General features: G+C 32.5%; 1 protein-coding gene across 1 annotated transcript; it reads left to right on the top strand.

The window, feature by feature from the left end:
- Nucleotides 1-12,986: 12,986 nt before the first annotated feature.
- On the top strand, nucleotides 12,987-14,694 carry LOC134690545 (cytochrome P450 1A1-like). The gene has a single exon (XM_063550504.1). The coding sequence runs from the start codon at nucleotides 13,180-13,182 to the stop codon at nucleotides 14,686-14,688; it is 1,509 nt and encodes a 502-aa protein (XP_063406574.1). The 5' UTR covers nucleotides 12,987-13,179; the 3' UTR covers nucleotides 14,689-14,694.
- Nucleotides 14,695-24,103: the final 9,409 nt, after the last annotated feature.

The following is a 24,103-nucleotide window of genomic DNA, read 5'->3' on the forward strand; positions in this document are numbered from 1 at the left end:
AACAGGGTGAATTATAGCAAAACTATTTACGAAAAACAAATATGCCAGTCAAGAACCAACGACAACCACTGAACTACAGGCTCCTGACTTGGGACAGGCACCTTAAGAATGTTGCAGAGTTAAACATGTTTGAGGCGCCAACCCTCCCAAAACCTGGGACAGTGGTGTAGCAGTACAAAGAACAAACTATAAAAATCCGTTCAAAAGGGTTTCACTCATCAGATCGATACAAAGCAAAAAAAAACATCTAACACAAATACAGTCCGGACGGGGAAGGATATATTTATACATCCCTCACAACAATAAAAACTCAAAGTACAGATCTGAGAGTACTCGCAGTTACTGAAAGCTAATTCAAAGCCAATAACAACTAATAAAAATCTAAGACACTGTGTCTTTCTTGTTCAGCGTGTGTCTTTGTCAAATGATTTCCCATCTCCTGGACTAACGCTTGGTTTGTCTTCCATTCAATTAAGTCAATAACATTGTTGGGGCAAACTGACTGTGCATAACACTACTGTATATATTTGTTTTCAATTTTGGAATAAGCTGGTGGCAATATCTAAAAAAAAGCATGTGGTGCTGAAGGTCAATTACAAAATGCGAATATTGAAGAAAACAGATAATATTACTATTAACAATATCTTGCAAAAAGTAAAATGTATGTTAATGCATCACAATACGGGGCCAGTAGAATTCCCCCTAATGTCGCGTTAAAAAATGCATCAGTTTGCCTCACTTTTAAGCAAATTTAAGATTTGTTTTAAAAAGTCGAAGGTTGTTTTTAAATGAGACGCAGATTCGCCCACCTGATTCCTTAAGAGGCGGGTCGGATTTGGTCATATTGGAGCCAGATTATATCCAAAATACAGAATAAACTCTGCATATTATAAAGCAAATCATAATCTGACCCAACCGAATTTGTTGGAAATAGTTTGATGAGAAGCTGTATAAATAATTCCCCGTATAATATAATTCGAATTCTGCACATATACACCTAAATTAAAATTCTGTATTTGCGTATGCGGTATGCAAATAATTGTTACGTCATAATTTCGTAAATACGGAATTTGAAGTCTACCCATACGGAAATAGTTCTGTATATCTAATTTTTTTTAATTCTGTAACTACAGAAACGATTTCTGCATATACCAAAAGGCGGGAAAATACATAATTGAATAATATACCTCTATACACAAATTGCAATAATGTATATACAGATTTCGAATTAAGTATATAAAAAGTAATCGAACTAACTATATAATATATACATGATATAGGGAATTATTTCTGTACAAATGTTATAACACATACGTACGTTATAATACAGACAGACATATTTTTTTTTACCCTGATATAATTAATAATATTTAATATCTGTTGTAATTGTTGTACAGTCATCAGAAAACTGATTGCAAACGCTTTTTACAATTTCAATAAACTTTTCACTTTCTACTATTGCAATTTTGTTTTGTTAAACTTTCCGAGGTCGTTTTGAAAGACGCAATTCGATTGGTCAAAGAAGGTCGTAACCTGTAATTACCATATCATTAAATATTCATATACTTTGGTCACCTGCATGTGACCTCCTACAGAGTTTCTTCAGACCTCCCACGCGACATATCAGAAAACAGTAGCGCTGAGAGGTTTGATTTTAATCAGAATCCGACGCGACATATCAGAAAACAGGAGCGCTGAGAGGTTTGATTTTAATCAGAATCCGACGCGACATATCAGAAAACAGGAGCGTTGAGAGGTTTGATTTAAATCAGACCTCCCACGCGACATATCAGAAAACAAGAGCGCTGAGATGTTTGATTTTAATCAGAATCCGACGCGACCTATCAGAAAACAGGAGCGCTGAGAGGTTGGATTTTTATCAGAATCCGACGCGACATATCAGAAAACAGGAGCGCTGAGAGGTTTGATTTTAATCAGACTGGTGCCAAACTTGCATTGATTTCTCGGTGGTACACGTCAGTTGTTTTATATGTTTTTGTATCAATACATGCTGACATATTGCGAAATTGATTGGCTGATAAATCAATAACTTGTAAATTTAATAAAAGCAAGGGTGGACCGTTCTAAAAATTCTTGTTTTATTAGAATGCTTATTTTATTTCGATACTATGCGGATAAAATTCTGTAATGTGTTCATCAAAAGAAACACTCTGTTGTATTGTGTATAACAGGAGTGATTTATACTGTACAGTGTGCAAATGATTACTAATGATTACTAATTGTTTTACCTAGAAATATATTCGTCATACGATAACAATAAAATATTAATATAATTTGCACTAGAATGGACATGTATAAACCCTATTCAGTCCTTGGCATCTGACAGAGCGGTCCCTACTTTTCTTTTACATAATTATCCTATTTGCCAGGGAAAATACAAATGGGTGAAAACAATACTCTCGACATAATATATTCAATTTTAAAACCAGCATCTGTTTTCAATTAGTTACTGTATTGGGAAAACGGTACTATTTATTCTGCCATAGGCGACAATACTAACATTTTCTAAATTTACCAGTTTTTATAATAAAAACCTGGACAAAACAGTTATGTGTGGTGTTACAACTTTATTATTGTATTCTAAAAATTAAAGCCAAATAGTATCATGACCAATTTCCAACGGAGCTAATTTATGTTATCCATGCCCACCGTCATTTTGCACCAAATTTTTGAAATTTTGTAAGCCTTTTCGAATAATTCTCTAGAAAATATTTCAATAGGTTTTAAAATTTATTTTATAAATTTACACACTGCAGTTATTCATAGATAAATAAAAAAATATGTTGTACCCTACATCCAATCACAGCGCTCCTAATTTGACTTCCTTCACCTGTCTTGGGTACACAAAAGGCCAACCTAATGCTGGGAAAATTAAATACTACCGTTTTCCCTATTCTTCACACCTTGAACTCTTGCATTTTCATATAAATTTACCCTTTTTAAATACAGTTATAAAATATGAATAGATGTTCCTATTATTTTTCTTTCTAACCATTTGCACTGTTTAAAGTTCAAATCTTATCTCATAAAACATAACTAATTATAAAATCTTTTGTTATATTAATTGTGTTCCCGGTTAAATGCCTGTTAGATATTGACATCGACAGGACACATGCTTTAAACACTTTAGAATTTTCGATAAAGGACTATTTGTGAAATAAATGTATGTGCATTTATAAAGGAACACAATCTGTTATGAGTAAAATACTATTACAAAAAATAATACAATTATGTAGTATGTAATATAAATATATATAAGATATAAACTTTGAAATTAAACTTTAATATAAAAAAATGGCGATTGTTGGTAAATGAAGGTGAAAAAACTGCACTAGTTCAAAGTGTGAATACATATGTATGTATATCTACATGCCATTTTATATCGTTGTTACCAAATATAATTATTCTCTTCAAGTATGCTATTTTTTAACGTTCGGTCATTTTACTATAAAGTTCACACTATGCAGTAACTGCATATAAAATGGAACGGGGAACCTTTGCTCTTTACTTCCTTAACCAAGAGTCATGATATCACCAAAATAAAAGATGTCAAGTTGGAACATCGAAACAGAAACCTTTTATAGTGATTAAATAATATTTGATAAACTAATAGATGAACGTAATTGGATATGCGGATACAATCTAATAAAGAAATCAATCCCCACTGTTGGATTAACGAACTAAGAAGCGCCAGTAGTAATCCAACAAATTTGAAGCACATCAAACATACAGAATAAAAAAATATATGATATGGAAGGAAAATGTATTGAGTCCTCTTAAAGTTGTTTTTTTTGTCTCGGTTTTAGTTTGTAGCCCGGGTTTGTTTTCGCTTTATCGATTTATGACTATTGACAAAATGATTGAACAGCGGTATGCTACCAATGCCTTTATTTATTCCCCCAGAAAAAAAATCAGTTAAAATCATTACTGAAAATACTTAATAAATGTACTAGTGCAAATTGTACCATTATATAGCATAAGGTTATGTATAGCACAAAAAAAATATCGTTTACCAAAACAAAAATTATGTAGGAATTTGGAAGTTATGCCATGTATTGTCTTTCGAATTCTAAATAAGTTTAAATAGCTAAAACTACTTTTCAAAGCTGCTTTTGCCTTTATTAATGTGTAAAATAGTTCAGCTTCCAGAAGAATGCAAGTGTCGTTAAAAGTAAGAAGTCCAAAGAAGTCGTAAGATATGTTTACATGGTGGATTTGAATTATAATTGACTTCATAAGTTGAAACCTGCTAAAAATAATAAATAAACTGAAAGTAAATCAAACATTTACAAATTAAAATTTCCTCTACATTTAAGTATTTCGTGTTTGTTTGAAATGAAAATTAATTTATTTGCATAAATTTATAAAGAAGTTTGTTTATGTGTTTACAATTTAAAATTATCGGTCTATGATTTTTATGGGTAAAATCATCTAAATTGCATCGTTATAATAAATGCACCTAATCAAACGCATGGATACAATTTCATGTGCACACTACTTTTCTAACTGTTACGCTTCGTCTGTTATTTGATAGAGACATACATTACTAAAGAGTGTACTTAAAAGACCAACTAAAAACTACAAATTTCCATTAAGACAAATTTCAAACTTATTTCATTTCAAGTTTAAACAAAATTGCTACGCCGTAGCGAAATGTCCCACACCTTGTATTAATGAGGTTTCAAATGTGTGTCACATTGTGTCATTTTGATACACTTGTCAAAATATGGTAAAAGTCAAATAACTCCATTAAAACTAGTCAAAGTGACCTATAGTTGTTAATTTCTGTGTCATTTGGTCTCTTGTGAAGAGTTGTCTCATTGGCAATCCTACCACATCTTGTTTTTTCTAAATCAAGTTTGACGGTATAATATGGTCATCTTCACATGATAGCAAACAATCATACGAAGTTTGAGATCTTTCTGTCAAATGGTCTCAGGGGAGTTGTGTTCACAATGTGGCACTATTACAATACAACAAAATAGTCCAACAGCTCCTATAAAAATGATTGGAGCAATGATTGGATCAAAATGAAAATATAATATAGTCAACAAAACATGATGGCGTATGTATATAATGCTTATCGACGAGAAAAAAACATTTATTATACGATGCAGCTTGAATACAATGAATTTGTTATATCAAATCATACACAAATCGGATTGGAAGATAGGATGAGTGATTGATTGATTGATATTTAACGCCATTTTCAGCAATATCGGATATTTCGTAGCAATTACTTATTATTTCATTGAAGATATAAGATTGAATTACTAAAAAATTGAGAAGAATTTAATTTTGAACACATCAGAAACACACATTAAAATTGTAGTTTAGGAAAAAACGCACAAACAAATCTATTATTATGTCTAATAATGTTCTTTTACATGCCAAGGATATAATTTAAAACAATCGGAAGTTAAATGATATTCGAATATACTGATGAAGTCCTGTAAACACATGAAAAAGAATTAATAATCATTATTAATAGTTTGAATTCGGTAAAGGATCCTTAAAGACTTTATGTATCGTCTCGCCCATGTAATTTTGCTTTACTTAATATAATTTTCACCGATGTGTGTTGTTGATTATATTAAATATTAGATAACATCTTGCATGTTTAACATGACTGTATTAACATATTTAATGTATGGTGTTATGTTATTTTGCCAAAAATAGATGGAAGGTAACCAAATGTCTGCTAAAACTGTTTGAATTTACATTCCAGTGATTACGTTATTAATTAATTCATTCAGATTCTTCTTATTTTAATATATAAGGTACAAGAAAATTTCTTCAAATGTGTTTTTTTGAAAGGGAGGTTAAAAAAAATTGGGGGGGGGGGGCAAAATTGTTTTTTGGGAGGGGCAGTATTTTTTCCTCAAGATTTAAGAAATTAAAAAGAAAATTGTTCAAATATTTTTTTTGGAAAAAGGGGGGTAATTTTTTCCCCTCAAGATTTTAAAAGAATTCGACAATTTTTCAAAGAAAAATTGGGGGTCACAATTTATTTTGCTAATTGTTTGTATATAGTCTGAAAACAGATTTACTAAGTATTGCGCAACAACACAGTGTATTGCACACAAGCAAGAAATCTATACATAAATTCAAATCATATAAACAATATCAAGTTCTTTGACTCCATTTATTCTGTGTCAGAAACTATAATGTGTCAAATATTTAATTAAAATCCAAATTCAGACCAGTATCAAGCTTGAATATTGTGTCCATTTTAACGAATGAATGAAATATAATTTTAAAAATCAATTAGGCCAGATAGGCCTCATGAATATTTTTTCCTTTTCTCTTACATAGTGAATGACCATTTACACGCAGTTCACGTACAGATGTTTAAAAAAAGTGTAACAAAACCACCTTAGTAGCATCATATTGCTAGTAGCTCCAGTAGCATTGTATGGTAAGTTTGTGCTTTTTTTTGTCACCCACGTAAAGCGTTGCGGGAGACATGGAAAACCAGGGCTTCCATACGATCGTCCGTGTGTCCATCTGTCCTGTCTTGTTATCGCTCTCCTTGCCAGATTTTTATAAAACTTAAACTATAGGTTAATGTGAGCTATATATCGGACAAGTTCTAAAATGGTCGACAGTCAACTTTAAAAAAAAAGAGTTATGCCCCTTGGAAATATTAAATTTTTGGAAAATGACCTCATTAGCGCTCTCACAGGTACAATTCTTGTCAGATTTTTATAAAAGTTATACTATAGGTTAATATGAGCAATATCTAAGACAATTTTTATAATGGTAGACAATCGACTTTTTTTTAAAAGAGTTGTATCATTATATGCCTCTTAGAAATATTAAATTTTTGGAAAATGCCCTGGTTAGCACTCTAACGGGTACAAATCTTGTCAGGTTTTATAAAACTTGTACTAAAGTCAATATCAGCAATATCTCGGACAAATTCTAAAATGGTGGACATTCGAATTTTTTAAAAGAGTTATGCCCCTTACGCGGGGGACATTGATATTCAATTTGGCTACTGGACAAAAAATGTTTGGATCAAATGTAATAAAAAGCCTTTATCTCCCCATTACTACTTACATAGAATGGATACTACTTCAACAATTACTTGTGCAGATGAGAGTTGTCTGTCAAATCTTTATTTCACCAAGAATGAATCGCATAACAATGAATTTATCAAAAACAAACAACTTTTTTCAAGAACATTTAAGAACAAGATTTTGTTTAATAAAACTCCGTGTTTGATTTAATTCGTTCCTTATTTTTCTAATGGAAACAATATATTTTTTTCATTTTTCTTCTGAAACAAATATTGTTTTTTCTCGAGAAGTTTTTAATCAAACAAGTCAATTATTAAATTTCAAGGCCACCATTGGGCCTTAAAATGGGAAAAGGGATTAGTCGATGCCTATAACTACTACAAAATTTGACAAGAGAAATTGTCAATCCATTTCTATGTAACGTACATTTAAATTACTGTTCGTTTACTTGTATGAAAAGTAATTAAATCCGATGAAGAATTTTTAAATCTAATGTAAACATAGAGTGACATGAAACCAATAGACCACTTTCGAGTTATGTCCTTCACTGGAAAAGTACGTCAATTTTGTGCGCCTTTGTGACGTCATTTACCAGATTGAGGGGATAGCCTGTATCCATGCTCTATTAAAGTTCATCGAACGTCTTTATGATCGTTATTATGAAGGATAAACTAGAAATAATATTTGTTCCGTAAGTACTTAATCACAATTCCCTAATGATAGCAGTGCAGAATATCAATTATAATAATTTAATTTGCCGAATAATTCGTGCAATATAGCATATCAATTTTTCAACCAATCACTCAACATAGAAACGGAAGTGACGACGCCCCTAAACGCACGATTTATGTACAATAAAACCAAAGTTTTTGACGGAAATGCAACAAACTCGAAAGTTGTCTATTGTATACAGGTTTACGATATGTAACGTTTTGTGCAAACACGTTTTCAAAATACAGTCGGTATTCTTGTTTGAACACCAACTGTACTCCAGTTTTTGCCGATTTTTCAACAGTTTTTTTTTAAATGTGACTGACTTTCTTCATGGACTGCTGAAATGAACGAAAAGAAGATACCATTTGACTACACGTTTCGCTTGATTGGTGATATACTCTCCTAAACTATTAAAAGTTGAACTTGTCGGTCAAATTTAACTTAAACAACATAAACAGTAAGGCCTTCTTTCATCAAGAAATTGTCGACGACGTGCCCCGAAAACTGTTCTGTAAGATTACATTTTTCCACTTCAAACTTTTAATTCTTTTGCAGCAGTATTCCAGAAGCGCCTGTATATGGAATGTGTATCCTCCCAGATAATACAACATTCAAGGGCTTGCATCTTCTATTAAGATTTCCATATTCATTTTTCACTTGTGATAACAACAATCCCATATTCTTTCCCTTGTTTATGACATTACCGAATGAGACTCTTCGCTGATTTTCTTACTCACAAGATAGACAGATGCCACTAGTAAGACAGAAACAACTTATCTTTCAGAAGCAACTGACATCATCCTAATGTTTTGGTTGTGTTCATGGTGCCTGATAAATTGTACTCTGGTTTGCCCGGTGTTGTCAGTCGTTACGTTTTAACGTAAGATCACACGTTGCCTCGTTGCGTTCTTTTCTGTTTTTATATTGTATTTATGATTTATTATAATTTACTGTCTACAGAAATCTCCTTTTATTCTTAAACACTTATTCTCAAAATGATAGACTGACGCATTCCCTCATTTTGTGATATAGGAAAGTGACAGGTAAGTATGACATTCTGTAGCCAAAGTTTGTCATTTATTACTGGTTTTACTGTGTAACTCTGTAGGTGGAAATGCAAGTCATCAGTTTTCTGGATAAGCAAATTCAGAAAAGTAGAAAGTATAAGACCATTTTTGGTTTTCAGAGATGTATATTCATGAAACAGTCTTATAATCTTATTATGTTTATTTCAAAATATTTTTTTTTATGGCAATTGTCCACCTGGAAAGGAACTCCTTATAATTACCAAGAGTATTTCTTAAAGGCAAAGGAAGCATATTAGATTTTTTTTCTCGAGTTATGAGGGTTAATTGCACAATTGGTATCTGCTTATATTTGTGCTTGCATAAGACAATGTATCATACATTGAAAGTGCAATAATTTATAAAAAAAAAGGTAAAAACAAAATAGAGCAATCAAAACCCATAATTCAATGTAAAGGGAAACTTGAACAGACAATCGAACAGACAATCAAACGAGTCACAAAACACTACAAAAAACTAAAGATTGGGTGGTGGGTAATGCAAACACCGCTTGAACCAGGGGTTAACTTTGGTGCTAAAACAATTTACTTAAAAACGTAGTATGGTATTTTAAGATAAACAAAAGACATCACGCAGACTCAAGACTCGTATAATCAACTCACAGTAAGTAAACAGCACGGAATAAGGAGATGCACACTTCAAAAGCTTTTTGAAATTTTTGAACTTTTTTTCTTCCAAGACATCTTCCTTATTGCAGTACGTAATGCTGTTCTGTAAAAGACTATCAAGATAACCAAAGAAATTGTAGGACGAATTCACAGAATAACTTTATAATCCAGAAGCTATCATCAAAATAGAATTTCTGCAAATTTTATGTTTTTTAATCTATATGTTATCATTGGTTAATGAAAAACACAAAACATTTTTTTAAATTTTTTTAACACCTCAAATCCTTTCTATCTAATTATACATTAAAACATTTCTTATGATACATTGTATTTACATGGTTATAAAATATTTTGAATTTCATGCAATTTAAAAATAATCCTGTGTTGGCAAAACAATGCAAATAACATTGAAGAAGATGACTCAATCTCCGGGTACACAATGTCACTACAACCATCAAATCTGAAAAAAAAAGAAAAGCAGAAGATAGGTAACATAATCAATGACATCCTTTATTTCAAGTTTGATCTTTGACCCTTGACATTATGACGTGTTATGCAATGGATTGATCAGATACAGGATAGGAATTTTGACCACCGTTTAAAAAGAAGGTATCATTGCCAATGAAATAACTATCCACCAAAGTTAATTATGTAGATTTAAGCAATTATAGACAACCGTATGGTCATCAACAATGAGAGGAAAAAAACATACCGTATAGTTGGCTATACAAGGCACCGACAGGAGAAATATGAAACAATTCAATCGAGAAAACTAACGGCCTAATTCATAACAAAACAATTTATGAAAAACCAAATATGACAGACACGAACCAACGTCAACCACTAAACTGACTCCTGACACTTTGAAAAAGCCCAAAGAGTGGAACGTAGTCACTGTCTGTGAATGTTAGTTTGACCTTTCTTGTGCCACTGAGATCCCATATGCATCGTTTGAGAACCGCTTCTGACGTCACTAGCCCGAAATTGTCCGTACGATTGACGTGAAGCATTGATTAACAACATAATCTGTCCTCGGTCATCGTTGACCTGACCATGTCTTTAAATGTCGAAGGACATAAAAAGATATCTCACACGTGCAGCAAACGGCTGGCAATGTGGTCAAGAAACTATAACGCGGGAAAATAATAATTGCAGAACTAAATGCCGGTTTAATGGCGATGGTAATCAGGCAGAGAGTTTAATACCTAACGTAGTTCAAATAAAAGTACAAAAACTGCACGTCAACAATAATTCCTATTGCAAGTATGCATTATTTAATTTTTGATATGATAATGCAAGGATGTTTTCTACCACTGCATGCCTAGCTATCTCCATTTGCTTTTCTTGCTATTTTGTCAGAAAATGCCTCATCGGCCCTACAATTTTACAAATTCTTAAACTCCTTGTTCTTACTTTCGAATAACAATACAACACCATAACTTACAGTTGTTTGTCTCCTACAGTTCCTTAAAAATTCTACTGGGAAATCGTTTACAATATTCTCCTTAGATAGATCAGTAAATGTTTTGTCATGTTTAAAATACCATGAAATATTACACTGCAATGATAATGTTTCTTGTTTGATATATAAATTTTCTCTGTAATGTTAATGCATTGTGGTTTAGAAGTGATCATATTACATTTAATTATTATAATATACATATGTCTGACAAGCTAAGTATTATGACTTCGATATTTAAATAACTGCAGAAAAAAATATAATATTAATGTTAACACAAATAAAAGGCAAGTTCCCCAATGTTCGACTAATCTATTTTATATAAAATTGAGATTGATTAATTGATTGGTTGCTTTACGCCGGATCAGCTTTATAGCGGCGATATAAAATGAAGAAGATATGGTTTAAGAAATAAAAACAATTCTAATGAGAGTGATTGATATTAGTTTCAAAAATAGCATGACAAAATCAGATACAAATTCTACAATAGATATATATCCACCGTTTTCTAGTGATATACTGTTCTAATACTTAATCATTTCTTATGGTTATTGTTGTTGTACTTTCAGTTGAACTGAGTTTTCTGTATGTGTTTTGCTGTAAAAATTTGATTAGACCTTCATCAACAACATACTTTATATAGTTTCATTTTTAATTTTGTCGCGTACCTGTTAATGTTGTTTTATATCCTTTGAATACCATTACAAGAAAGCAATATAACGGAAATTTGAAAAATATTGATTAAAAAATTTCTCCTATTTTGTCTCTGTTGGATGTTTGACCTTAATTGCTCGCTCTACATATGGCACAAGTATGGTTGCATAAAGAAAGTGTACATTCGGTGCTTATCCAACCGGGAGACTGGCTACTGGAATGACGAGGATAAAGAGATGCAACACGAACGGTTGCAGAAATTGGCGAAACCAACGATAGACAATGACTAAGACTAAGCCACTTGCCTGAGAAATACTCGCTTTAACTAGTAATCCACTGGTAGAATTCGACACAAGTCCTATGCAGTAGGTAACAATGATTTCAGGATGGAATATTTGTAGTTTTACAATTAAGTGGATGTTGTCAGTAGGAATGCCTAACTCTCACTGAAAGACGAAACTTCAGAAAACATTAAAGTAAGAATTTTTTCTAGCTTACAATCCCATAATATAAACGAGGTTATCGGAAGACAGTTAAATAATGCCATTACAAAATGTATCTCTTAAAGAATTTACAAAAGAATATAACAAATCTGTCGCTGGAGTTTTAGGCTGAATAGGAGCTAAATGAAATGACGAAAGGAAAAATTATTTTTACGTAAGTCACATATGCGTAAACCGGATATAAAAATCCCACAACGTCTTTGGATATAGAAGGAAAGCCAAATAATATAAAAATAAAGAGATGTGGTATGATTGCCAATGAGACAAATATCCAACAAAGTTCAAATGAAGTGGATATAATCACACGTACATAATATTTTTTTTCTGTAGAAGATATTGTATTTTATATAACATTCATCCTTTTTGTAAAATGGAAGACATGATGAAATACTGCCTCGATTCTTTCAAAATAATCGTCAACTATGACTGACGGTTATAAGATAGGTTGTTTAATCACACTGACCTTCAAACGACTGGTCACTCGTAAATTATTTTTACTTTGTTGAAAACGAATGGACTGAGTTTTTTTTAACAATATGATAACTCAGATATTACCTTCTCTTTATAAATAACGACCATAGATTTGAGTAAAATAATTATAAATTGCTTCATTTTGTTTTTATCTTTGACCTATAGTGCTGATATCCTTTTTCGATTAATGTCCTTGATATTGCTTCAGTTTCTTACAACGAGTATCCCCTTTTGATAAACAATTTTTTTTTCTTATTATGAGATTAAAGAATAAAACAAGAGATTAAATAATATAAAATAGTTAAAGTAAACACTTCTGAACATTGACCCTTTTAGAACTGCGCACTCTAGAATTATATATAACATTTCTGTATATATATGTAAATTTAGTTATGTAACGGTAATTCGTATAATAAAAATTTAACATGTATTTATCCTACAGTCTCATGGCTTACATAAGAGTAAATATATATATACGCGTGTTATAAAAAGTCCAGGCAAATAAGACGATGATAAGAAATGTTCATACACGTTTTAACTTGCTTACAAAACATGTATGATATAATAATATTTCTTGTATTGAATGTTTCTAAAGAGAATATAGTGTATTTTAAATGATTACAACGAAAACACCATTTCAAAATGGACGAGTTGCAAGTTTCCAATTATGAAGGAATTATAATTAGTTTTTTTATTTTGATATTTGCAGTAACTCTTGTGCTAGTTAAATTTTTTCAGACACTTTGGAATGATTTGTATCTTTCACCACCGGGTCCGTGGGGATTTCCTATTCTTGGACATTTGCCGCTTCTTGGAAGTAATCCAGCGAAAACATTAATGAACATATCTAGAACTTACGGTGACGTGTTTAAAATTCGCATGGGAAGTTGGCCAACAATGGTTTTAAACAGCAGAGAAGCAATACGTGAAGCATTGATGGACAAAGGAGAAGTGTTCTCAGATCGCCCTGAATTTTATACGGGGATTAACTACTATAACATGAAGAGTATAGGATTTGGATCTTACACCCTCCGTTGGAAAATGCACCGGAAAATTGCAAATCACGTTTTAAGACAATTTGTTTCGACTAAAAATAACCCAACAGAGGACGTAATTAATAAAGAGATAGAAACGGTCATAAAGAGCTTACTTGAAAGAAAAGACAACCACTTCAGTCCACACGATGACATATTTTTAGGAATAGGCTGTATAATATATCAGCTTTGTTTTGGGTCTGCAAAAAACTGCCGTGAGGATAAAAACTTTTTGCTGTTCATAGAAAATAATAAAATATTTGTCGAAACGGCCGGACCGGGAAACCCACTTAATGTTATGCCATGGTTGCGATTTGTAATGTCCTGGAAAGCTATACGATTTCAGAAATTGATCGCATTATACAAAACGGTGGTTTCCTCTGAAGTTAATGAGCATGTGAAATCATATGACAATAATAATCACAGGGATATCACGGATGGATTGATTTCCGCCGCGGAACAATACGGAAATTCGCCGGAACTATACAATGGAATTACAAAAGAGGAGATTTTGTCATCTTTGTCAGATTTTATGGCCGCTGGATTTGAAACCGTTTCGACTACGCTAGAATGGTTCATATTATATCTGTCATACCACAATGATGTACAAAGACGGGTTCAAGAGGAAATATACTCCGTGATTGGTGATAGAAAGCCGAAGCTAACAGACAAAGGAAAACTTCCGTTTACCGAAGCTACGATATTAGAGGTAATCCGAGTGGCTAATGTGTTACCAATGGCGGTTCCACATTCAACGACAACCGACACTGTGTTCCGAAATCACAAAATTAAGAAAGGTACTGTTGTGATTTGCAACACGTATGCCACAGCTATGGATCCTAAACTATGGACAAACCCCGAGAAGTTTTCACCAGAAAGGTTTTTAGACAATCATAACCAAATTAATCAGCAGAAAGCAGACGAAGTTCTAACATTTGGTATTGGACGCAGGCGATGTCCAGGACAATTTCTTGCAAAAATGGAACTCTTTTTGTTTGTTACCAATATTTTTCAAAGATTTGAAATAGAATTGTGTTCAGAACCTAATTTTGAACCAATTTTTGGATTAACTTGCAAGCCAGTGTCTTATCAGATTAAAGTGTCCGAAAGATGTTAGAATGTATTCATCTTTATTCATTTTTATTTCATTAATGATAATAGTCAAGGTTACAAGTATAACTTACAAACAGACATATATATATATATACATTATATTAAAATATATTTAGTATAGAGTTTTTTTTAGTTTGCACATAAAGTTTGACACTGCAAATAAAAGTTAAGCAAAGGAATGAGTCATTGCGGGAAAGCAACTTCAGTTTACTTATTTCATTTAATTGGCAGCTTGTTAGTCTATGTTTATGTAAAAGAGACGTTGCATAATGCCTTTCCTACACGTAAGATTTCCAGTGTTGATAATTCAAAGTTTGTGCTAAATGTGACGGCGATATTCGCGATATTACTTCGCTAAATATCTACAATCTTCTGTGGGCATTGCTTTTGATGGGTTCAATTATTTTCCAAGTTGTTTTGATAATATAAAAAATTATCAAAACTTTTCTAACTCATTAGATATATATATTTAATATATACATTGTCAATAAAAATAATAAGTAGCAGCGAAAACATGTCTAGTAATAAAGATGAAAACTTTGAAAATGACCAAATAATTTGAGTCTTACCATGTTTGTTTATGACAACATCGAGGTTAATAATTTTTCACAATTTTGTAAAAGAGAGGCGAAAGATACCAGAGGAACATTCAAACTCAAGTCGAAAATAAACGGCCACGCCATAACTAAAAAAGAAAAAGACCAACAGAAAAAAACAGTAGTACACAAAACACAACATATAAAAGTAAACCCGGAGCAACACGAGCTCGACCAAAAACTGGAGGTGATATCAGGTGCTCCGGAAAGGTAAGCAGATCCTGCTCCACATGTGGCACCCGTAGTGTTGCTCATGTTAGTATAAACCCAGTAATAAGTCTAATTCGGTAAGTGTCCTCACAAACAACGTTATATTGCTTGATCTGCCAAATGCTCCACGAAACCGCTTTTCAGATTACTTTTTTTTTTAGCTGGAATCAAAACTTGACTTTGTAGATGTTGTGATTCTGCTTACGCTAGAGAAATCAAATCTTGATACTAACTAGTCATTATATCTTTTGGAGTACACTTACACTCCATCTCCCCTAGTATAAACACGTTTGATTGTTCTTATCTTTAAACAAGGTTTTCTTATCATAAATGTAAATACCGATTGAGAGAAAACAATACAGGTTTGTTTCACAAAAAGAATCAACAACGTAGATACAAATATCTTATATAATCAAAGGTAGAAATTACACAGATCTTTGATTCAAACAAAAAAATTTAAAAAACAACATCAAAATACTTAATTTCATATTTTGTCGTGTTCACATTGAGCTAAACTCGGTGTGGTGTTGGTATCCACAACACGTAATGAACTCTTATACGTTCCATTTATAGATATTAACGTTTACATGTAGTTTTAATCAGGTTTTGATATTTTGATATGAGCATCACTGATGCGTCTTATGTCGACGAAACGCGCGTCTGGCGTACTAAATTATAATCCTGGTACCTTTGAAAACTATTTGATTACATGAAGTCGATAGTCAATGGAGGCCATGTTTTTACATAAAACTAGCTATCCAGAACGTGAATTTTATATTATGAATAATTACGATAGAAACAGTATGTGGACGCATTCACAGAATCTGTGGCATTTATAAATCTCTGACAGCAGGATTACCCGAATACATGCAGGTTTTTCCTCTCTTGGGACAATTTTTCTCTCTCTAAAATTTATCAAAACAAAACTGGTTTTTTTTCAAGAACATTCAGAAACAAGATTTTTTTGTTTTGAAACTCAATGTTTGATTTATTTTTTTACTTTTTTTTTTAATGGAAACAGTCTAGTTTTCTTCACTTACATCTGAAACAAATAGTTTTTAGAAATTTTGAATCAAGCAAATCAATTATAGAATTGCAATGACCTCTTAACTGGGGAAAAAAGGAATAGGCGGTGGCTTACTGCAACAAAAATTGAAAAGAGAAATTTTCAATTCATTTTTATGTAACGTACATTTCAATTACTTTTCGTTAATCGTATGAAAGGTAATTAAAACCGACGGAAAATGTTGAAAATCTAATGTGAAAATAGAGTTACATGAATCTAATTGTAAACATGTTTACGGTATGTCACGTTTGGTGTGAACATGGCCTTGTGTTTCAATATACAGTCGGCTTTCTTATAAGACCCCCAGCTGTGCTCCTGTTCTTGCCGACTCTTCCATAACTTCAATGTGGCAGAACTTCTACATGGTTTTCTAATGAAAGGACGATACCATTTGACTGCATGTTTCGCTTGATGGGGGATAAAATCTCCTAAACTATTCAAAGTTCGATGACTATTTTTTATATAATCGGTCAAATTTAACTTATACTATTAGACCAAATGTTGCCTAATTGCATTCTTTTCTGATTTTATATTGTATTTATAGTCCAGTCGGTTTGTGAAACAATTGTTCAGATTGTGGTAAAAGCTTCAAACTTTGCAGAATTTTAGTTAAGGTCATAGCAAACATTTATAGCTATGAACCCAATTCAGGAAATCAAAATGGCTGCTCTAGGCGGCCATTTTAAAATGGACGCCATAAAATCAATAGAAATCATTTAAAAAAAATATTAAAAAAACCGGCTAGCCCTATTTTGGTAATATTTGGTACATAAATCACTAATGACAAAGACTCTCATCTGAGGTCTTCAGATATTGAAGTGCTGGTGGCCATATTGGAAACAAGAATTTCCAATATAATATTATTTGCTTTTTTTGATGATTTTCTATCTGCATTTATACGAATGTTTTGATGCATTTACAACTCGTTTCGCAAATCGTTGTTATATGTCTGTTGCTATTTATATTAGATATTCACCAAGTGTTCGAATCATTCAGGCATGCGTATGTTGACAAAATAAATGTATCTAATACATGATTTCTTTTAATAACAGGTTTGCCTAAGTAACTTTTTACAACAGAAAATTACGTATACACAAGAAAATTTATGACCACACTATATTAAAAGGATAAAAATTGTAGATTGAAATCACTGGAGCTGACAAATATAATGAAAAAATAGACTGTGAGGATTTACAATTCCCAGCAGATACCAAAAGAACAGACAAAGACATTGGAACTGGTTATCAGTCTGTTGATGATAGCATACAAAAATGTTGAGCATAGAATTACTATCTCGCATCACTCCACTTTGAACAGTTGAATGAAGGCCACGGAATTGCAGAAACACTCAAGCATCACAAGGCAAAATGGTACTTATATTGTCAAGAGAAAAGTTCAGATCTCAAATTATTTGGTCAGGAAAAAAGAAATCATATTTCTGAAGTTGAAGATGAGTCACCGATTGAAAATACCAGTAAAATAACCAGACACAGTTGGGGTAAATTAACAAGAACAATGACTGCAGGGAGTTGTGTTTGAGGTGATGTATCCGACGATTTCACGAAGCATCAACATTTATGATCGACATTTATGATCGACAAAAATATATGTGCATGATTGTACACTTGAACTACAAACCATTGTTCTCTTAGCAAAACTCATTGCTGGAGATTTTATATCACAGGAGCTGCGGTATCATGCTAAATGTTTGTTAAAACTGCACAACACGGCAATAAGACAGAATCCAAAGACACAGAAATAAAGTCAGGAATCTGTTATCCATTGAATTGTGCGTGCCGAATTAATAGAATACAACAACGGCTCACAGTCTGGAACAGATGTTGCGCTTATCTTCTATATTCGTTACTAGCTGCAGTAGAAGATATGTTAGCACACATGAAAGGTAGCGTCGTTCTGCTGATCGAATATATTAGGGACTCTCTGAAACAGGCCAAGTCTTATAGTTGAGACGATGAAGGCCTCATCATAGCCAACACAGCTAGAATAGTTCGAAGAGATATGCTTGATACTACGAAACGAATAATTTTACAGGGACACTCAATGAAGGCTTTTAACATAAATCAGTTCTACAAACACCGAGACACACGACTCTCTATCTGAGGAGACAAATTGCTTAATTGAAATGTTATAACTGCAAAATAGTTAATGCTGTCTGCGATTCAACGATATTACTGGACTGTATCTGAATGTTAGGCCCACCTAGAATCATTCTCATTAAGGACAATTATGTCTGTGGAACTGATTCATGTTGACAGCTGTTATTGAATGTCCCTGTAAAGCTATTCTTAGTATCAAGCATATCTCTTCAAACTATTTTAACTCTTTTTGGCTATGATGATGTCTTCATTTCAACGCTTTTGAGATGTGGCCTGCTTCCCACTTTCACTAACACCGTCGTTCAAAATCAGGAGAACAAATCTACCTTGCTTGTGTGCTTGTAGATCCGCTATGGCAGCTAGTTTTCATTTTTTAAAGACGCGTTGTATCAATTCTTCCTTCCATGACTCTCCAAGTTATTCAATGCATTTACTATACAATTTAGCTCGAGCGACAAGCTTGAAGATTGGCACAATATCTGTTCCAGACCGTGTGCCGTCGATGTATTCTATTATTTCGGCAAGCACATTTCCAATGATAACAGATTCATGGATTTCCATTAATGTTTTTGGATTCTGCCTACTTGCCATGTTGTCAAGTTTTAGCAAAAATTAAGCATGATACTTGACCTCCTGTGATATTACATCCCCAGAACTTAGTTTGGATAAGAGAACATTGTCTTGTAGTGCAAGTGCACATTCACTTTCTCTTATGTAGATGCATCGTGGAGATTATCAGATACATCACCACAGGAAAAAAAATACGGCAGTCATTGTTCTTGTTAATTCAGCACAAATTGACTGTGACTGGTTATTTTATTGTTTGTTTTTTCAATCGGCGACTTATCTTCAACTTCAAAAGTATGTTTTCGATTTTCCTGATGTAATAATTTAAGATCTGAAATTGTGTTTCGACCGGATTTGTGCCATTTCGCCTTGTGATTCTGGAGTGTTTCTGCAGTTCCATAGCCTTCATTCAACTGTTCCAAATTGAGCGATGGGAGGAATCAATTCAATGCGCAACATTTGTGTATGCTAGCATCTGATTACCAGCTCAAATGTTTATGTCTGTTCTTTTTGTATCTGTTTGGCATTGTAAATCCTCAAGTGTTCTCACTTGGCTTTTCACACATTTCTTCCAGTCCATTTGATCATTAGATTATTCAGCTCCAGTGTTTTCGATATCTACAATTTTTATCCTTTTAGACAAAGTATGGTCATAAATTATATTATATATATACGTAATTTCTGTGGTAAAAGTAACTTAGGCAAACTTGTAAGTAAAACAATTTTGAATCAGATACCTCGATTTCGTAAACATGTGCCTGCCTTATTTGACCACTTGATGAATATCCAATATAAATAGCAAAAGTCATAAAACAATGATTTTGCTAAACTAGTTGTCAATGCATTAAAACAAATGTATAAATGCAAATAGTAAATTAATGAAAATAGAGAATGATGCTATATTGGAAATTCTTGTTTTCAAAATGGCCCCAATTCAAGTACTTGAATATCTGAATTCCTCAGATGATAGTCTGTTTCGAAATTGGTAGAGCCATTTTTTTTAAATATTTTTTTTATACTTTTTTTATCAATTTCCTGGCGGCCATTAAAAATGCCGCCAAAAGCAGACCGTTTTTAATTTTCTGAAATCATTTTAATATGTCCATAGCTATAAATGTTTGATTTGACCATTATATAAAACTCTGCAAAGTTTGAAGTTGTTGCCACCATCTGAGTACAAAACGACTGGACTATATGGGAACCCTTCTGGATATCGCTGAAGCAAGCGTATAAGTCCTGCGCTTAACTAATAAAATGAGAATGTAAAAGGTAAAACGATTGCAGAGGATGATGCAAATATGTAAAGGCAGTATTAAATACTACTCTGTGAATATTTGGAGGACAATGTGATAGGATAAAATAGACGGAGACAGCTATTGTGTGGATTGATAAGACATGTACAACTCATGCATTGTGTGATATTTTTAACATCAATTGAAAAAAATTGAGCAGGTGATTTCCTTATGAAATTATTTGCATGATATGATACTCATATTATGTCTGCCATGGAAGAATTTTTAAAGTTGTTTTCAGATAAACAATATCAACCACATGATTGATTTTCATCGAATTTTTAATTTGGAGATCTACCTATTTTGGCTTAATTTTGAATTTCAAGATTTTTCAAGATGGCCGCCATTCAATACTTTTTAATAAATTTTGTTCAACAAGGCAATTGATATAAGCACTGTCACTCTTTTTAACATGTTTCATGTCAATATCTTTACTAATATAATTTTCATGAATTTTTAAAGTATCTTTTAGAAATCAAACGTCCGCCATCTTAAAAATATCCGCCTTTCCCGGCATTTTCGATTTTCAGAGTGGGTCCATAGCTGAAAATGTTTTCCATGACCTATACTACTATTATGCCAAATTTCATGGTTTTACCACAATCTGCGCAATTTTTCTAAAATTCTGCACAAATCGACTGGAATAAAAAGAGAAGACGAACAGACATAACAAACAAGTAACCAAACACTACAAAAACTAAAGATTGGGTGATGCAAACCCCGTTGGAGACGGGGTTAACTCTGCTGCTAAAGCGGCATACTGAAAAACGTTGTATGGTATTCTAAGAAGAAAGAAAAACCCAGACATCACGAAGCAATGTAAACGTTTTTTACCGTGACTTGACTATTAGGGTTTCTCTCAAACGTAATGAAGTTCAAGCAATGTACCGACCAAATTGCAATTTGTTTTATCAAATCATATTGTTCAACTGATCAAAACTTGTAACTGCAAAGTCAAGTCAACAAAGTGCAAAGTTTAAATAAGTGAAATAAAGCATACTTAAAACCTTGCAATGTTTGTATTTATACATAATGAGAGCTATAAACATATGTTGTCTAATTTTGTTTAACACATTTTTTTGTAATAAGTAATTTGAAAGGTCAATTAACGATTTTTGAAAGGCTAAAAAATGTTTTGAATTACAATGAATTATTTCTCCTAAAATGTTGTTTTTCTATGCATGCTAAAAAGCTGTCTAAAAATTAGAATATGAAATAATTGGTGAAAGATACTTTTAGCCTTAAAAGAGAGGCGAAAGATAACAAAGGGAAATTCAAACAAAACTAAACTGACAACCCCATGGCTAAAACAGAAAAAGAGCAAAAGACAAATCAAAGAGCAGTATATGTAACACACCATAGAAAACTGAAGACCGAGCAACACAAAAACCCACCAAAAAAAAACCGGGGATGTTCAGGTGCTCTGGAATGACAAGGAGATCCAGCTCCACAGGTGGCATTCTATACTTAACGGAGTATAAGATCAATTTTTCAAAAAGGGGGATCGATGATTTTAGATTAACTTTGATTGAAATTATTTATTACAGATTCACATATATCTTACTGAATATTTAATGTTTTAATTCAAACTGTTGTCTGATTTTAATTAATATAAAAAACGTCTTGTAAAAGTAATAGAATGACAATTAAATTTGACATTTTTATATCAATTAAAAAATTACAGCCTCACCTTCCAATGACAAATAAATAGAATAAAAGTTAAATTTGGATATTTTGATATCAATAAAAAAATAACAACCTCACGTGCATCTTTTAATAACTCATGACAAAACATATATACAAAAAATGTTTTAGCCATACGTTGATACTACATAGCTGAAAAAGTGGAATTTAAGTCTTATACAGGATAGTAATAACAAAATTACTATTTAAAGAATAGTCTCATAGGACTGTAAGGATGCTTTATTTTATTTCTTTGTTGACATGACTTTACAGTAGATTAAAATTTGTGACCAGTTGAATTTAGATTTGAAAAAAAAATAAAAATAGTCAGAATTTTTAATAAACTGCAATAAGTGGAGATAAACACTTATAATTAAGTCACAGTAAGGAAACGGTACGGAAAAAGGAGATGCACACTTCAAAAGCATCTTGAACTTTTTTTTCTCTAGGACATCTTCCTTATTGCGGTATGTAATGCCGTTCTGTGAACGACTATTAAGATAACCAAAGAAATTGTAAGACGGATTCACAGTATAACTTAGTACTCCAGAAGGCATCAGCAAAATATTTTTTTTGTAAATTTTATGTTTTTTTTTTATCGATGTGTTATCATAGGTTAATGAAAAGCGGTAACATCTTTTACACCCCAAATCCTTTTGATCTATTTATATATTAAAACATTTCTTATGATACATTGTATTTACATGGTTATAAAATATTTTGAATTTCATGCAATTTGAAGAAAAAAAACGGTGATGGCAAAACAATGCAAATAACATTGAAGAAGATGACTCTATCTCCGGGTACACAATGTCACTACAACCATCAAATCTGAAAAAAAAAGAAAAGCAGAAGATAGGTAACATAATCAATGACATCCTTTATTTCAAGTTTGATCTTTGACCCTTGACATTATGACGTGTTATGCAATGGATTGATCAGATTAAGGACAGAAATTTTGACTGCCGTTTAAAAAGAAGGTGTATAAAACAAATGTTACCGCCCAACAGGCCACCTTGGAAGAAGAGTTCTTAACGTTCAGAGAGCGTGACACTTTTTATACACAAGGCATCATATTAATGTCCCCATTCACAAAAATGCAAGTTCTTTCATGCTGCACAGTAAAACAAAATCTCCTCACAGATTTCACCGTACAAGGTCATGTTTGTTTTCACAAAATGCATAAATTAAGAAACTGCCTGTAACATATATACAAGTTTTAGCTTTTATAGCCCCAGTCATTTATGTTTTGTCACTCGCTCGGATTATTATTAGCATATTGAATATATTTCCTTCAAATTTTGGCTTCTTAGTTGATTTTCTTCCCCCTCCCTTTTCGTCATGAAAAAAACATTATCAGTCCTAATCTGAATACCAAACGACTCTTAATGGACCTAGAAATGTGTTGGCTCTTGTTCCTTCTAAGATGGATATCAAGAACACAAACACATGCGTTAATCGTTTTTATCAAAAATCAAAAACTGTTTCTCGATTTTCGCATGGACATATTCATATCTCGTATTTGTAAAGCCCGAGCTAACTATCCTTCGAAGTAAAAGCGTGTGCAGTGGCGTAGCCAGGCCAGTGTACGCCCGAACCCAACAGGGGTTTGAGGGCCCAAATCGGGTCCAGGTTATAGCACCTACTGGAAGTGGGTTAGAGGTGGCGAAGCACCCGAAAGCTCACGAGTTATCGAGAATGAGATACCATTTCTGTCATTAAAAACTCATTAATAGCAACATACTTTAGAGTCTAATTTCATTTTCTTTTTATATTTATGTTTAATCTATTCATTGTGTTAATTTGGAATCTAATTATCATTTGTGTTAAAGAAAATGTCCATTCCAGTTACTTTAAAATATGTTTAAAAGGAGCCGTGGGGTAAAGC

This window comes from Mytilus trossulus, chromosome 11, assembly GCF_036588685.1.
Source record: "Mytilus trossulus isolate FHL-02 chromosome 11, PNRI_Mtr1.1.1.hap1, whole genome shotgun sequence".
Classification (NCBI taxonomy): Eukaryota; Metazoa; Mollusca; class Bivalvia; order Mytilida; family Mytilidae; genus Mytilus; species Mytilus trossulus.